This window comes from Ranitomeya imitator, chromosome 1 (genome assembly GCF_032444005.1).
Source record: "Ranitomeya imitator isolate aRanImi1 chromosome 1, aRanImi1.pri, whole genome shotgun sequence".
In the NCBI taxonomy this organism is placed as follows: Eukaryota; Metazoa; Chordata; class Amphibia; order Anura; family Dendrobatidae; genus Ranitomeya; species Ranitomeya imitator.
Window position 1 is genome coordinate 996,484,500 of NC_091282.1, and position 17,703 is coordinate 996,502,202.

A 17,703-nucleotide genomic window follows, 5' to 3' on the forward strand; every position below is an offset into this window, starting at 1 on the left:
CTTTTGCATAATGTGTAGGCCTAAAGCTTGTGCATCCTTCACGGGGAGGAGGAGATCGGTGGAGGCCATGTAATGCTGTGGACAATATTCTGCTGGATAATAATTTTTTTCAGGAAAGTGTATATTACTTAAATTGTACCATTTATCAAATCATTAATAAAGATTGTCATGGCAAAATTATTCCCTAATTGTTTGAGGAACATGACAAAGCTCTTTACTTACGGTAAACTCCAAGTTCACCCAGATTCTAATGTTTTAGTGCCAGTTACCAGAGGACACTTTTAAAAGTCTTGTGGAGACCCTGCCTTTAAAGGTCGGAGCTGTTTTGGCACAAGAGAAACTTACACAGTATTAATCAGATGGTCCCCCATTTTCATGACCAATTGTGGGCGCAACAGTTGGATTGTCACTGATCTAAGAGTTAACACCTATTTGATGGATTATGATAACTTAACGTAAAAGTCCTTTAATTCTTTCACGGCCTTGGATGTATCTCATGTGTCATGGAAAGGAAGGAGTACCCACCTTGGAGATATGGGATGTCCTGGCGAAAATGCAGTACCGTGACCGGAGTCGCAGTGATCGCATTAAGGTGCCTGCTGAGTCTTACTGCAATATAATTTTCAGGCAATGAAAATGCCTGAAACACTGAGGTCCAGCCTATTATCTGTGCTGTGACAGCACTGATCATAGGCTGGTGCTAGGTAACGGCAGCAAAACCAGCCCAAGCTCTGATTGGTGCTATCAGACGATAACGCCGATTGGTCCAATCAGTGTGCAGAGACACAGGCTAACCTCACCATGACCGCCCTGCACTTTCTCATTCCAGCTTGCAGACGTTGCAAGGCAGTCACTGTGCTTTTTTGTCGCACATCTGCTGTGTCCTGTGGTGCCAGACTTTTTCAAGACTTTGCCAACACTTCTGCTGCTTTCATGAAAGAAGGCGATCCCTGATTTTTTCCTAATCCACACCAATCTCCCTTTTCCCCCTCTCCTTAACCCCTTCCCCACGGCCCCTTCTGCTTCCAAGCACTGATCAGTGCTTCATCGCCCGTTTTTGTCTTTTTTTTTTTTACGTGTGTCCTGCACGCCAAGCGCTAATCAGTGATGCGCTGCTCGCTTTTGGCCAGAACTTTTTTCACCTGTCCATTTCCCCCCCCCCCCTCTTTCCTTTGCACCACATCCATGTGTGCTTCTGCAGCCACCAAGCAGTGATCAGTGCACATCACTGATCAGCACCTGTGCTCTCTTTTGGCCGGGACTTTTTTTTCCCTGTTTGTTTTTACCCCCTTTTGCACCACATCTAACATCACAATCGCTGAGCCACTGATCAGATGCACATCACTGATCAATGTTTGTGCTCGCTTTTGGCCAGGACTTTTTCTTTCCTGTCTATTTTTTGATGCACATCACTGATCAGCATCCGGTTGTTGTGTTTTTTTAATGAAAAAAGAATAAAATAAAAATAATTTAGGTTAGTTGGTAGGGCTACATTAGGGACTGTAAAGATATACTACAGTATTGGTCTGCTACAGTATTTTTTACTGAATATAGTCAGGGTTCGTGTCAGATAGTTGAGGGAGCTCAGCAATTTTTTTTTTCCTGATGTCCTTTTAGTATTTTACCTAATTTTTATATTCTTTTTATTATCTTTTTCTTTATAGATTTTTTTTCTCTTCTAAATAAAGTTTACACCAAACACACACCTGAATAAAAGTTAGAACACACAAACACCACACACGTGAAAAAAATGTCCCACACGTTTCAAACACGGTAGTCAGATAAGGAGACATATGCCTTCCTTGCCTCCAACACCAATAGTGAAGGAGAGGATGTCACCTTCCTTTATTTTTCCTCCTCCTCTTCCTCAAGAGATACCGCATCGCTATGCAGATGCCCCAAGACAGAAAATGAGGCAGCGGCCACCATTAGTGGCTTCCTATGGACCACACCATCCGAAGATTGAGCCATAGCTTACTGATTTTGTGGTGCAATCAGGAAGCAAATTTGACAGTACCAGCATCATAAAAATAGACTTTTTCCAAAGTCTATTTTTCTCTGAGCATTTTGTAAACCTCATGGTGGCCGTGACAAGTTAATACGCCCAGCAATTTTTGGCCCAAAACAACACTACTTCATTTTGTAACTGAACCACTGTATATGAAGTAGAATTGAAGACGTTTTTGGGCCTTGTTCTTAAGACGGGGATAGTGAAGAATCCAGAACTTCAGCATTTTGATGTTTTATACAACACTCCAGTGACCCATGACCCATAAACGTTTTGAGCCTATCCACAAATTTTTGCATTATAACGATAATGTACAATGTCCTCCCAAGTTTACCCAACTTTACCAACTTTTCAAAGTTCAGCTGGTCACTGATCACTTGAGCAACAAGTTTGCTACGGTGTACGTTCCCTAAAGGGACATCTGCATGGATGAGTCCCTTATACATTTCAAGGGGAGGCTCAAATACCAACAATACTTCCCAGTAAGAGGTTCAGGTGCAGAATTAAACTAAGTGCTGTGCGAGAGTACCTCCTCAGGGTGCACACACAGATTTAGGTTTATGAAGAGCAGGATATCCGGATTCAAGCCCCAGAATGTCCCCCTGTTCTTGGAGTAAATGGGGAAATTGTGTGAGATTTGGTGCACCCACTGGTGCACCCACTGATGAATCAAAGTTATCAACTCTATGTAGATAACTTTTATACCAGCATCCCACTCTTTAAATCCCTCTCTGCGTGATCTACCGCAGAATGCGGTACTGTCTGCAAAAATTAAAGAGATGCTAATTGGGAAGCTGCTCAGAAACGGTAAGAGCAGAGCCCAATGTAGCGACATGTTGGTGGTCTAGTATAAGGACAAAAGGTATGTCCTTTTCTTGACCACAATACATGGTGATGTCAGTACCCCCACCCCTGTTTGAGGTACTACTCAAGTCCCCAAACCAGACCGGGGTACAATAAAAATATGGAGGGAATTGATCTATCTCATAAGTCCTCCAGCCGTGCAATCCAATGAGAAAAGCTAAGGTTTGGTATAAGAAGCTTGCCATGCACGTCGTACAGATGGCAATGTATAACCCTTTCCTGCTATAACTTCCTTCAGTTCCAGGAGGTAGACCCTGATATTTGGAAATCAGGAAGGAGCGGGCCCCAGTACTTCTGGAACTGAAGGTGCCCGTATCATACCAGGGCAACATTTCCCCAGTGAGGTCCCTTGAAAAGCAAGGAAAGGAAGGTCACAAAAAAGGTGCTGAGTGTGATTCAGAAGAGAGATAAGAAAGGGCATCAGTTGGCAATGCGACACCTGCCCTGACAAACCTGGCCTGTGTAGAAAAGGATGTTTCAAACTGTACCACCCGTCCATGGACCACTTAATTTATTTCTGATTTAAACAGCTTACACATGCCAACTTGGTGCACTCTGCACAACTCACATATGCCAACCTGATGCGCTATACACAACTTACGTATGCCACCACATTATAAAATGCAAATATCATGGAAACAATAGATCTATTCCAATATTGTGTCACTTGTGGGGCAATTTCCACTTTTTCGGCACATCAGAGGCTCACCAAACGTGACATGAGGCCTGCAGACGATTCCATCAAAGTCTGCATTCCAAAACATCACTCCTTCATTTCCGAGCATTGCCTTACACCCAAGCAATAGTTTTATGTGGTACCGGCGTACTCAGGAAAATTGCACAACAAATTTTGCAGTCCATTTTCACCTGTTACCCTTGTAAAAATAAAGGCTAAAACAACATTCTTGTTGAAAAAATGTGTGTTTTTTTTTTTTTTTTTTTTCACGGGTCTAAGTTATAAAATTCTGTGAAGCACCTAGGGATTTAAGGTGCTCACCACATATATAAATTCCTCGAGGGGTCTAGTTGCCAAAATGGAGTCACTTGTGGGGGGGTTCCACTCTTATGGCACATGAGGGGCTCTCCAATCGTGACACGGCGTCTGTTCGTGATTCCAACCATTTTTGCTTCCAGAAAGTCAAACTGTGCATTTTCCTTTCCAAGCCCTGCTGTGCGCCCAGTGTTTTTTCCCCACATATGGGGTATATATGTGATGAGGAAAAATTGTACAACAAATTTGGGGTTCCATTTTCTCCTGTTATCCTTGTGAAATTAAAAAATTGGAGGCTAAAGTAACTTTTTTTTTTTTTTACAAAAAAAAGTCATTTTTTTCCTTCAATATTGTTTTAGTTCATTTAAAGCAATGGAAAGGTTAATAAACTTATTGAATGTGGATTTGAAGGCCCCTCAAACTCACTTCAAATGTGATGTCATCAAATGTGATGTAGTCCTTAAAAAAAAATGGTTTTGTAAATTTTGTTGGAAAAATTAGAGATCGCTTATCAATTTTTAACCCTTCTAACTTCCTAAGAAAACAAAATTGTGTCAAAAAATTATGCCAGTGTAAAGTAGACATTTGAGAAATTATATTTATTACCGTATATACTTGAGTATAAGCCGACCCAAGTATAAGCCGACCCCACTAATTTTGCCACAAAAAACTGGGAAAACTTATTGACTCGAGTATAAGCCTAGGGTAGAAAATACAGCAGCTACCGGTAAAGGTCAAAAATAAAAATAGATGCCAATAAAAGTAAAATTGAGACATCAGTAGGTTAAGCGTTTTTGAATATCCATATTGAATCAGGAGCCACATATAATACAGTTCATGATGGGCTCCATAAGATGCTCCATACAAAATACGCCCCATATAATGCTCCATGATAAAATATGCCCCATATAATGCTGCACAAAGGTTAATAATGGCCCCATAAATGCTCCATAGAAACATTTGCCCCATACAATGCTGCATTAAAGGGACACTGTCACCTGAATTTGGAGGGAACAATCTTCAGCCATGGAGGCGGGGTTTTGGGGTTTTTGATTCACCCTTTCCTTACCCGCTGGCTGCATGCTGGCTGCAATATTGGATTGAAGTTCATTCTCTGTCCTCCATAGTACATGCCTGCACAATACAATCTTCCCTTGCGCAGGCGTGTACTATGGAGGACAGAGAATGAACTTCAATCCAATATTGCAGCCAGCATGCAGCCAGCGGGTAAGGAAAGGGTGAATCAAAAACCCAAAAACCCCGCCTCCATGGCTGAAGATTGTTCCCTCCAAATTCAGGTGACAGTGTCCCTTTAAGGTTGATGGCCCCATAAGATGCTCCATACATTATGGCCCAATAAGATGCTCCATACATTATGCCCCATAAGATGCTCCACACATTATGCCCCATAAGATGCTCCACACATTAGGGCCCCATAAAATGCTCCATACATTATTCCCCATACGATGCTCCATACATTGTGGCCCCATACGATGCTCCATACATTGTGGCCCCATACGATGCTCCCTACATTGTGGCCCCATAAGATGCTCCATACATTGTGGCCCCATATGATGCTCCATACATTGTGGCCCCATACGATGCTCTATACATTGTGGCCCCATAAGATGCTCCATACATTGTGGCCCCATACGATGCTCCATACATTGTGGCCCTATAAGATGCTCCACACATTTGCCCCATAAGCTGTTGCTGAGATTAAAATAAAAAAATCACATACTCACCTCTCTTCGCTCAGGCCCCCGGCACTTGCGATAGTCACCTTCCTCGTTCCACGCGCCGCTCTGTCTTCCATCCTCTGCATTGACTGCTCAGGCAGAGGGCGGCGCACACGCTAATCGCGTCATCGCGCCCTATGACCTGAACAGTAAGTGCAGAGGATGGAAGACAGCAGCGTGCAGCGGTGGAACGAGGAAGGTGACTATCGCGCAATGCTCTCCTCCCCCCGATATACTCACCTGCTCCCGGCACGGTCCCTGGTAGCGTCTCACTGTGAGACGGTCTCCGGGAGCCGGCGGCATCTTCCTGTGTTCAGCGGTCACGTACCGCTCATTACAGTTATGAATATGCATCCATATTCATTACTTTAATGAGCGGCACCACGTGACCGCTGAACACAGGAAGATGCTGCCGGCTCCCGGAGACCATGGGACAGCACCAGGAGCAGGTGAGTATGTCACCGCGCCGCTCCCCCTCCCCCACCGACCCCCCCGCTGACAATGACTCGAGTATAAGACGAGAGGGTCACTTTCAGCCCAAAAAAGTGGGCAGAAAATCTCGGCTTATACTCGAGTATATACGGTAACTATTTTGTATGACATATCTCTGTTGTAATTGCATAAACATTAAAAGTTTGAAAATTGCAAAAATTTGGCCATATTTGCTGTTGTTTGTTTTCCACAATTCAACGCTAGTCATATCGAATACATTTTACCTCTATTATGAAGTGCAATATGTCACAAAACACAATCTCAATCAGTGAGATCCATTGAAGTGTTCCAGAGTTATTACCTCATATACAGACAGTGCCTTGCGAAAGTATTCGGCCCCCTTGAACTTTTCAACCTTTTCCCACATATCATGCTTCAAATATAAAGATACCAAATGTACATTTTTGGTGAAGAATCAACAACAAGTGGAACACAATTGTGAAGTTGAATGAAATTTATTGGTTATTTTACATCTTTGTGGAAATTGAAAAACTGAAAAGAGGGGCGTGCAATATTATTTGGCCCCTTTAGCTTAATACTTTGTTGTGCCACCTTTTGCTGCGATTACAGCTGCAAGTTGCTTGGGGTATGTCTCTATCAGTTTTGTACATAGAGACACTGAAATTCTTGCCCATTCTTCCTTGGCAAACAGCTCGAGCTCAGTGAGGTTTGATGGAGATCGTTTGTGAACATCAGTTTTCAGCTCTTTCCACAGATTCTCGATTGGATTGAGGTCTGGACTTTGACTTGGCCATTCTTACACCTGGATACGTTTATTTGTGAACCATTCAATTGTAGATTTTGCTTTATGTTTGGGATCATTGTCTTATTGGAAAACAAATCTCTGTCCCAGTCTCAGGTCTTTTGCAGACTCCAACAGGTTTTCTTCAAGAATGGTCCTGTATTTGGCTCCATCCATCTTCCCATCAATTTTAACCATCTTCCCTGTCCCTACTGAAGAAAAGTAGGCCCAAACCATGATGCTGCCACCATGTTTGACAGTGGGGATGGTTGTGAAGAAGCCAGATTGTATCTTAATTTCCCAGACAACCATGTTTTTGTAAACCAAAAAGAACTCATTTTTTGATCTGTTTATTGGCTTGTGAATTTAAGTGTTTGTCTGGTGGGTCTAGAAGACAGACTTGCCAACTGATATACTATTTAACATACTGTGTAAGTCTGTAATAGTGACTGTACATAGGGTGTGTTAAGCTTTGTTTATTGATGTGTGCTGTTATGCTAATAGTGCATTATATTCTGGAACCAGCTTGGAAACTTAAGGTACCGTCACATTAAGCGACGCTGCAGCGATATAGACAACGAGCCAATCGCTGCAGCATCGCTGTTTAGGTCGCTAGGAGACGTCAAACACGGCAACAGCAGAACGATGCAGGAGCGATCCAGTGACGTAACGGCGACTCACTTATCGTTCTCGCTGGCTGTTAGCTCCATGAAAAAACATTGCAGGCATCGTTGCTTTTGCTGTCAAACATGACGAATCACGCCGACCTGATGACCAAATAAAGTTCTGGACTTCTAGCTACGACCAGCGATGTCACAGCGGGATCCAGATCGCTGCTGCGTGTCAAACACAACGAGATCGCTATCCAGGACGCTGCAACGTCACGGATCGCTGTCGTTCTCATTCTACAGTTGCTCAGTGTGAAGGTACCTTTAGAAAGCAGAGAGGGAAAGACTGTACAAATAGATTGAATGGATCTCATCACCATTGTTTACCTTATCTTGATGTTGGTCTGAAGGACCCTGGGTAATTCTAAAAATAGCTTACAGACCTCAGGTATAAAAGAGACTTCTTTTCTTCTGGTAGGAGACTCATCAGGATCTTAGCTGAGGGTCTGTCGGCCCTGGCTGAAGAACACATGACTGCTCTCGGATATCTCCCTACGCTTGTCGTTACCTCCTCTCTGTGTGCATACCACAGATGGAGTAGCAACCCTGGGAGCTCTGACATAACATCTACCATTATCTCAGCGAGTCAGTGGAAGGGTGAGGCCCTGTAATGTGCGTCATCTTGAGGTAATTGCTGGGATTGTTCTGTTTGCTATTGTGTGTTGTGGTTCAATAAAGTACTGCCACACTTTTACCTTAACCCTGTGTTGTCTGTGTAGTGTATTGCCCACCGGGAGATAGAGCGGTCGTTCAGTGGTATGAGCCCTGGTCCATACAGTCTTGCTAAAGACAGCTGGGCCAGCGGATGAGAGCACCCACTGACCCCATTCTTCCACAATGGTGTGTTAAGGCCATGTTCACACAGTGCGTTTTTTACTGCGGAACCGCAGCGGTATTGCCGCTGCGGTTCCGCAGCTGTTTTCCATGCAGGGTACATAACAATGTAACCCTATGGAAAACAGTCACTGCTGTGCACATGATCCGGAATTTAGTGTAAAAAGCCGCGCTGAATAGCCGCGGTAAAAAAGAAGGAGCATGTCAATTCTTTTTCCTGAACCGCAGCGGTTCTGCACCCATAGACCTCCATTGTGAGGTCAAAATCGCAGTAAAACCCGCAGATCAAAAATATATCTGCGGGTTTTACTGCGATTTGATGTGCAGAACCGCTGCAGCAGGAAGTGCGGGGGAGCGGGCGGAAGTGCGTGGGCGGAGTGTGGCTGCCCCCCCGTGCTCCGATCCCGCCCCCCGTGCTCCGATGCCCCCCCCAGTGCTCCGATGCCCCCCCCGTGCCCTAATCTCCCCCCCCTTATACTTACCCGGCGTCCCGGTGTCCGTCCGGCCGTCTTCTCCCTGGGCGCCGCCATCTTGCAAAATGGCGGGCGCATGCGCAGTGCGCCCGCCGAATCTGCCGGCCGGCAGATTCGCTCCAAAGTGCATTTTGATCACTGAGATATAACCTATCTCAGTGATCAAAATAAAAAAATAGTAAATGACACCCCCCCCACTTTGTCACCCCCATTGGTAGGGACAATAAAAAAATTAAGAATTTTTTATTTTTTTTTTCACTAAGGTTAGAATAGGGTTAGGGGTAGGGGTAGGGGTAGGGGTAGGGTTAGGGTTAGGGGTAGGGTTAGGGGTAGGGTTAGGGGTAGGGTTAGGGTTAGGGGTAGGGTTAGGGGTAGGGTTAGGGGTAGGGGTAGGGTTAGGGGTAGGGTTAGGGTATTTTCAGCCATTTTAGCCCTAAAAAGCTTCCTAGGAAACACAGTAAAAAAAGGATAAAAAAACGCATCAAAAAACGCATCAAAAACGCATCAAAAAAGGACAAAAAAAGGACCTGCGTTTTCTGCCAAGAGCTGCAGTTTTTTAAAAAAACTGTCCTGAAAAAAAAAGGATGGAAATCCTGAACGTGTGAACATACCCTAAGGGTGATGAGCTGTGTTGCCTTTACGCCAAACATATCATTTGGCATTGTTGCCAAAAAGTTCGATTTTGGTTTCATCTGACCAGAGCACTTTTTTCCACATGTTTGGTGTGTCTCCCAGGTGGCTTGTTGCAAACTTTAACCACTTTCTGACCTGACGGGATAGCCCGCATCAAAGCCAGGACATGTCAGCTGTTTTGAACAGCTGACATGTGCCCGCAATAGCGACGGGTGGAATCGTGATCCACCCGCCGCTATTAACTAGTTAAATGCCGCTGTCAAACGCTGACAGCAGCATTTAACCGGCGCTTCCAGCCATCGGGCTGGAAATGAGCGCATTGCCGACCCCCGTCATATGATCGGGGGTCAGCGATGCTTCTGCATAGTAACCATAGAGGTCCTTGAGACCTTTATGGTTGCTGATGCCGGATTGCTATGAGCGCCACCCTGTGGTCGGCGCTCATAGCAATGCAGGAATTCAGCTACTTAGCAGCGATCTGATGATCGCTCCCATGTAGCTGAGCCGATCAAGTTGTGCCAGCTTCTAGCCTCCCATGGAGGCTATTGAAGCATGGCAAAAGTAAAAGACAAAAGTGAAAAAAAAATTAAAAAAATATAAAAGTTTACATCACCCCCCTTTTGCCCCATTCAAAATAAAACAATAAAAATAAATCAAACCTACACATATTTAGTATCGCCGTGTTCAGAATTGCCCGATCTATCAATAAAAAAAAGGATTAACCTGATCGCTAAACGGCATAGCGAGAAAAAAAAAATTGAAATGCCAGAATTACTTTTTTTGGTCGCCGTGACATTGCATTAAAATGCAATAACGGGCGATCAAAAGAACGTATCTGCACAAATGTGGTATCAATAAGAACGTCAGCTTGGAACGCAAAAAATAAGCCCTCAACCGACCCCAGATCACGAAAAATGGAAACTCTACGGGTATCGGAAAATGGCTCAATTTTTATTTTTTTTTATTTTTTAGTAAGGTTTGGAAATTTTTTTCACCACTTAGATAAAAGAGAACCTAGACATGTTTGGTGTCTATGAACTTGTAATGACCTGGAGAATCGTAATGACAGGTCAGTTTTAGCATTTAGTGAACCTAGTAAAAAAAAAAAAAAAGTGTGGGATTGCACTTTTTTTTTGCAATGCTACCGCACTTGGAATTTTTTTTTCCCATTTTCTAGAACATGACATAGTAAAACCAATGATGTCGTTCAAAAGTACAACTCGTTTTGCAAAAAATAATCCCTCACATGGCCATATTGATGGAAAAATAAAAAGTTATGGCTCTGGGAAGAAGCGGAGCGAAAAACGAACACGGAAAATCCCAAGGTCATGAAGGGGTTAAACGACACTTTTTATGGATATCTTTGGGAAATGGCTTTCTTCTTGACACTCTTCCATAAAGACCAGATTTGTGCAGTGTACGACTGATTGTTGTCCTATGGACAGACTGTCCCACCTGAGCTGTAGATCTCTGCAGTTCATCCAGAGTGATCATGGGCCTCTTGGCTGCATCTCTGATCAGCCTTCTCCTTGTTTGAGATGAAAGTTTAGAGGGACGGCCGGGTCTTGGTAGATTTGTAGTGGTATGATACTCCTTGTTTAAAGTTTTGGAAATCATTTTGTATCCAAATCCAGCTTTAAACTTCTCCACAACAGTATCATGGACCTGCCTGTTGTGTTCCTTGGTCTTCATGATGCTCTCTGTGCTTCAAACAGAACCCTGAGACTATCACAGAGTAGGTGCATTTATACGGAGACTTGATTACACACAGGTGGATTATATTTATCATCATTAGGCATTTAGGACAACATTGGATCATTCAGAGATCCACAATGAACTTCTGGAGTGAGTTTGTTGCACTGAAAGTAAAGGGGCCGAATAATATTGCACGCCCCACTTTTCAGTATTTGAATTTCCACAAATTTAAAATAACCAATAAACTTCGTTCAACTTCACAATTGTGTTCCTCTTGTTGTTGATTTTTCACCCAAAATTTACATTTGGTATCTTTATATTTGAAGCATGATATGAGGGAAAAGGTTGAAAAGTACCAGTGAGCCGAATACGTTCGCAAGGCGCTGTACATCTCAGTTGTTTTATTTTAAATCAAAACTATTACGCAGAGCTGAAATCACGACGATGTGGTCACTGACCAAATATTTCTAAATATATTTCTAAGTAAGATTCAGTCACGGTCCAAATATCTCATTCATTCTCTTTACATACATGCATATGAGTAAGAAAGATATATATATATATATATATATATATATATATGTATGTGGATATATATATATATATATATATATATATATATATATATATACTATAAAGGTTCATTCATTCTGCAAAATATTGAGCTCAGCTTATGACAAAAGTGAAAAATACAGACTATTACTTCACTCGTTAAAAACCAAAGGAGGCTCGTGCAGGAAAGTAGCTTTTCATCTGAATGAGTGGTAATCTTCTAAATAACGGTGCGGCGCTGGCTTGGCATTGTGCGGTGGTGCAGGTGCCGCTGTGTGCGCAGTGTGAGACAATCATACCTGTATTACGTGTATCTCTTTTCAGCGGCAGAATTAAGGTACTTATCCTAGAATTGACTCTACTATAGACTGCTGTGCATTTTTATTTTTGCAGACACGGGCATCATTTGGTGCTGCTTCTCTCGCAACGCAGGAATATTTGGAAGGTAAGTGAGGGTAATGGTTTTGCAGAGTCTCCAATCCTGCTGAGCAGCCGGAAACGTGGATCATAAACATTTAAAGCAGCTGAAAATCCGATCCACAACACGGCACCGCTGAAGAGCAAATGAGCTACCTGGAGGATCGTCTGCCTCCTCTATCCTCGTTCTTTCATTCCTGGTCTTTCCCTGCCAGCAGCCATTTAATAAAATGAAATTTCTAATTAAAGCTGGCATATTCTGCACAACACAGTTGTCCGCTATAAAACAGGAGGGCGGGCGAAGATTAGGGATAATACAGTTTGGAAACCTTTAGCTTCCTCCTTTCTTTTTAGCTCCATGAATAATTAGTGGTGATTTGCCAAATTTAGAATGTGTCTGCTCTCTGCAGCTCTTGGCTTCATCGCAGGATGATTATATCTAATTGATAATTTGAACAGAGTGTTAAGAGCATCTGTATAACCCAAGACGTAATGGGAGCTTCATATGCATTGGTGGAACCTTAATATAAGTGTGTGGCATGGCTGTATATGCAAATCACTATCTGTACAAAGATGGAAAATGTAGACATTGCCCTTGTAGCGTAAAAGAAAACCTATAACCACAGAGGTAACTATTTTTTTTAAAGGGTCCTATTTTTAGTTAAATAATTTATCAATAATATTGATAGGGGCCATCTAGCTCATGTGGCTGCTTGACTTCCTGATCAAAGACTCTAATAGGACATTGGGCTCATCCACACAACCGATTATCGTAGACGAGTACTATCCACGGTTTTCACAGATGGCACTCATACCCATAATATTCTATGGGGCTACGCAATGATTGGACCGAGTGGTCCAAGGAATAAATCAGATATGTTTATGGGTCTGTGGAAAACATTGAGCCACACTCAGATGACAGCAAAAAAGGGGAGAAGCCAGCGCAGCCTAAGGTTAAGACGCAATACATAAAGTGCAAATGCACATATTAATTTCTAACTGTATTATCAAAATGAGACATTTAGCAAACAATTGATCAATTCTTTGAGCCACCCCGCCTCTTCACGGCAATCTCATATTGGGGCAGTCCTACACTACGTTTTTTATATTCGCTGTGCCATAAAGGCCTCCTAAATGAACTAAAAGCAAGACCACATTAAAAGCATGCTGTACCTGGAGCATTACTGAGTCACCCCCATGGCGCCAGAGTAGGCAAGCGAGGATCTAGGTTGACCAGGTCCAGACAGACCCTCTTTTGCTCACACTCAGATGACATCCGATTTTGGTCCAATTTTCGTGGACTAACAAAATGGAGATGGTGGAGAAACTTTTTTTTTCTCTCTACATGTACAAGATAAACTGGTGTCACTCTGATCAAAGTCTGATCAGAATAATCGGCCCGCTTTTATCTGGGGAGAAAATGGTCTGTTTTACGGATCTCATTCTCTGATTCATGATTTTGCATCCATTCTACCCCAATGGGTCCATGTCTGCTGCCCAACAAAAAGTCAAGCTGCACACGATCATTTCACACAATGTGTGAATATAGTCTAAAGAGGCAATTGCATACAGCGTTCAAGCTTTACGTGACAGATGCTGAATATAGACATCATTCCTTTGTGGTTGTTCTTTAGGGAATTATTGAGTATTATATGTTTAATTTAGAGAAAATTAATGTATGTTTTTCTCCCTTCAGTCGGATCCAGTTGAGTACTACTGAAATATATGCAAATGTACACCCGTGGGCATTAAGACTCAGTTGTCAATGCTGTATATTTTGGCACAAATAGCAAAGGGTTAAGGGAAGAGAATGTCCACCTATATAAAATTCCGACAGTCTACCCACCCTTTTTTTTAATTTCATTATTATTTTTTTGATCAGAAAGTTATCGGAATTATTTTTATTCTTTACTTACGGTATATCATTTTAAGATTTCTGATTAGTTTGCAGGGTTTTCTGTCACAGTCAAAATGTGCGGCCTAAAAAAAAAGGGTAAAGTTATGTTAAATCTAAAACCGTGTTTGCTGCAAGTAGGACTGCATTCAATATAATAGGGGGAACTTCTGCAGTACCTAGCAGCAATCCCTACCCATTGCGCTCCTTTCAGTGGGTATATATCCAGCTGCCAGAACTAAAAAAAAAAAAGCTGATTGATGGGATTATTGGGTGTTAAATCCCCCATTAATGTAATATTGATGACCGGTCAAAAGAATAGCTGAAAAATGCGACACAATGGTCACTAACAAAGAAAAAGTGGAGTGCTAGTCAAGTATGCTAAATCCACTAAGTTGTATATAGAAAAGAATACATGCATTCAAAAAGAGGCCTGCACCTCCAAATACAGTTAATTAGTGCTTTATTAAGGGGTTTTCTAAGAATATAATGAAATGGTCCCAGTCACGTAATTCAAACCAGTCAGTCCTAGTCACAAATCAGGATGGGCTGCAGTCTGAAGAAACACAGCACTCCTCAATAATGTATAATACACTGCCCATAGTCCTCGATACAGTATAATGCTCTCCCCATAGTACTCCATGTAGTATGATGAACCCCATGGTCCTTCATATAGTATAATTCACTCTCCATAGTCCTCCATACAGTATAATGCACTTCCAATAGCCCTCCATATATTATAATACACCCCCCAAAGTCCTCCATACAGTATAATGCACTTCCAATAGCCCTCCATATAGTTTAATACACTCCCCATAGTCCTCCATACAGTATGATGCATTCCACATAGTCCTCTTTTCTGTATTCTGGCCACCACAGTGTTCTCACTGATTTAAAAAAAATACAATACTCACCTCTCCTGCTCATTCCTTTGCTGCTCTGGTCTCTGCAGCAAGCATCCTGAAGCGCACATCTTACAGCAGCGATGTAGTGACATTATCGCACCCGCTGCACTGAGACGTCAGATGCCGGGGAAGAATGATGGGGGACCTAGCGTCAGCTGACGCACCTTCTTTCATCAATGCTTTCAATTGTATCGGCATCAAGGATTCTCACGCCGATACAGTTAAAAGTAGCATAGCTTCGGGTGACGCCTCAGAGCGGGAGCTACCCTACTGCAATGATATTAAGCAAAAACGTTATTATTACAACTTATATCTCTGTACAATCCCCTCATTCTAATTTCTAGTGATCTTTTTACACGTAGAGAATGCCCCCTTGTCCCCGTTGTAGGCCTATGTCTAGAGCAGGGGTGCACAGCATTTTTTGGTCCAAAGGGCCATCAAAAATGTAAAGGGTTAATTACATGAATTAATCACTAGAACCACCATCAGTACATTAATACATCACCAGAACCAAGTTTTCAGTATTTGAGGAGGATATGGAGAGTTTCTGTCTGCAGCAGAAACTCTCCAAATTCTCATCATAATCCCAATTCTCTTTAGTTTTGAGGATTTATACATTTTAACATAGCCATGAAGCACAATATGGATAGCTACGTGTACAAGATCAGAACCTCTGTCAGCACATGTATGCGATGCCATAACCACCACCAGTACTTGAATGCAGAGACATAACCAAAGTCAGTACATGAATGCAGCACCAGAAGTGCTGTCAGTAAATGTGTACAACACTAATATTAGTACAGCGATCAATTGTAATGTCTGGTCAGCCCCATATATAATTGTGATGCTTGAACCTACAATTCTCACTATGGCCTTTCCAATTGTAAGGAGATGCTAGGAATTGTTGCCAGCCATCATCAGACTGCAGACCATACAGGTAGTCACTATCACAAATAAATGTTTGCATCCAGGTACCTCATAGGTGACATCTTCTCTGACACAAGTTCTTCCCATCACTTTTGTCTCCGTGTAGTAGAGACGTCATGATGAGATTTTACTCCAGAGCACGTCCCTTCAGTATTCCCTCTGTTTCATCTTCAGCAGCACATCCTGTCACCATGCCTTTAGAAGTAAAAGTAACATTATACTGCTCCATAGATATTTATTTCTTCCATGCTGCGCCCCTCAAAAAATAATTGCCCCTCACTGCGCTTCCTATACAAAATATCCCTCTCACACTGCCCTTCTCCATAGTATCCCCACACTACCATTTTCCATAGTATCCCCATACTACCCCTCACCATAATGTCCCCCCAATTACTCCTTTCCATAATATCTCCCCAACACTGCCTCTGCATAATGACCCCATTTATTACCCCTTCAATTGCCCCATAATGTCCCCTATAGTGTTCCTCATTGCTCCATAATTGCCCCATAGTGTCCTCCCTTGCTCCATAATGTCACCCATTGCCCCATAATGACCCCATTGTGCCCTCCATTGCTCCATAATGTTCCCCATTACCTCATAATGTTCCCCATAATGGCCTCCATAGTATTCCCCTTTGCCCCATATTGTTCCCCAAGTGCAGGGGGCTGGGCCTGCACTTACAGCTCTGTGGTCTCTCTCCCGCCCCTACCACCGACCTCGTCTCACTGACAGGTCACTCTTCTCTGTGACCTGCTTCCTTACTCGAGATCTCTTGCAGGCGCAGTCATACCCGGGGGCGACGCATGTGCACATCAATAGTCCAGTTCTTAAAACCTTACTGCGGATTCGCTGCCCCCAGCAATGGCTGCTTGTGCAAGATCTTCGTCCGAGGAGCAGGTCACAAAAAAGAGTGAGCTGTCTGTCACTGACAGGAGGCTGGCGGCAGGTGGGGAGAGAGGCCGGAGAGCCGTAGTTAAAGGGCCAAGCTCCCTGCACTTCCGTATCATTTGCATGAAAATTTGCTGATGGATTTTCCTTAAACAAAGGCACGGACCTGTAATACAAAGATATGAATGTCACCAACATTTCAGCACTTTACATAGATGAGTTAGTTTGGGGTCTTAAATCCTGATGACCGGTTCCCTTTAAAAACATGATGAAAATAACATTGCTTCTGCTTGGAGAATAAAAGCAATGGTTTCCCAGAGGTCTGCAGATCTGATCTATTTCTTGGGCACTGTGGTTACCAACAAGTTCTCAATATCGGTATACTAGCTTTCTTTGTTTTTGCATTGTCACCTATCGGAGCCTAATCTGTGTGCACACGGAGGGTATGGTTTATTCCAGAAGCTAAATATATGGATGGGGCTGTCCACTCAGCAGCAGTGTGTGCTAACATGTTTCATTTGTCATTGTCAGGCTGAGATTTTGTCCTTCACACTCCCGTGTTCAGGGCATGTGTAGTAATAATGAATGCCGCTGTCTCGCTAACACACTTGTGTGACCCTGAGTGTATAATATCCCCTATTAATTCCTTGTACAGCAATGTCTGCCACTGTCCTTTCAAGCATCCATGTCACAGGAGACCTGGGAAGGCACAGCGCTAATTCCTTGGGAATACTTTCCCCCTTCAGTAGACCGGTTTAATGCTTTTGCAATTCATGGTTCTGGGCCGAAGAGAACATACGAGGCACTTTATCCGATCCCTGAGAAGGAAGTACAAGAAGGGCAGCAACCTGACTTGTAAGTGTTCCAGATATCGATGCAGACATCTGTTTTCTTATGTGAAAAGGAGTAATTGATCTCTGTACAATGGGCTGAAGACAACACAAGTAACGAGGGAAACGAAAGGCACGGCAGGGGCAGAA

At 43.0% G+C, this 17,703-nt stretch overlaps 1 protein-coding gene across 3 annotated transcripts in view; it reads left to right on the forward strand.

Annotated features, from left to right (window-relative positions):
* Nucleotides 1-17,703, forward strand: part of LOC138656739 (UPF0462 protein C4orf33 homolog) — a 140,742-nt gene that overhangs the window by 120,180 nt on the left and 2,859 nt on the right. For all 3 annotated transcript variants that reach the window (XM_069743947.1, XM_069743949.1, XM_069743948.1), the window contains exons 4-5: nucleotides 12,085-12,136; nucleotides 17,379-17,578. In XM_069743947.1, the coding sequence (XP_069600048.1) occupies nucleotides 12,085-12,136; nucleotides 17,379-17,578 (252 nt within the window). The remainder of the gene's footprint in view (nucleotides 1-12,084; nucleotides 12,137-17,378; nucleotides 17,579-17,703) is intronic.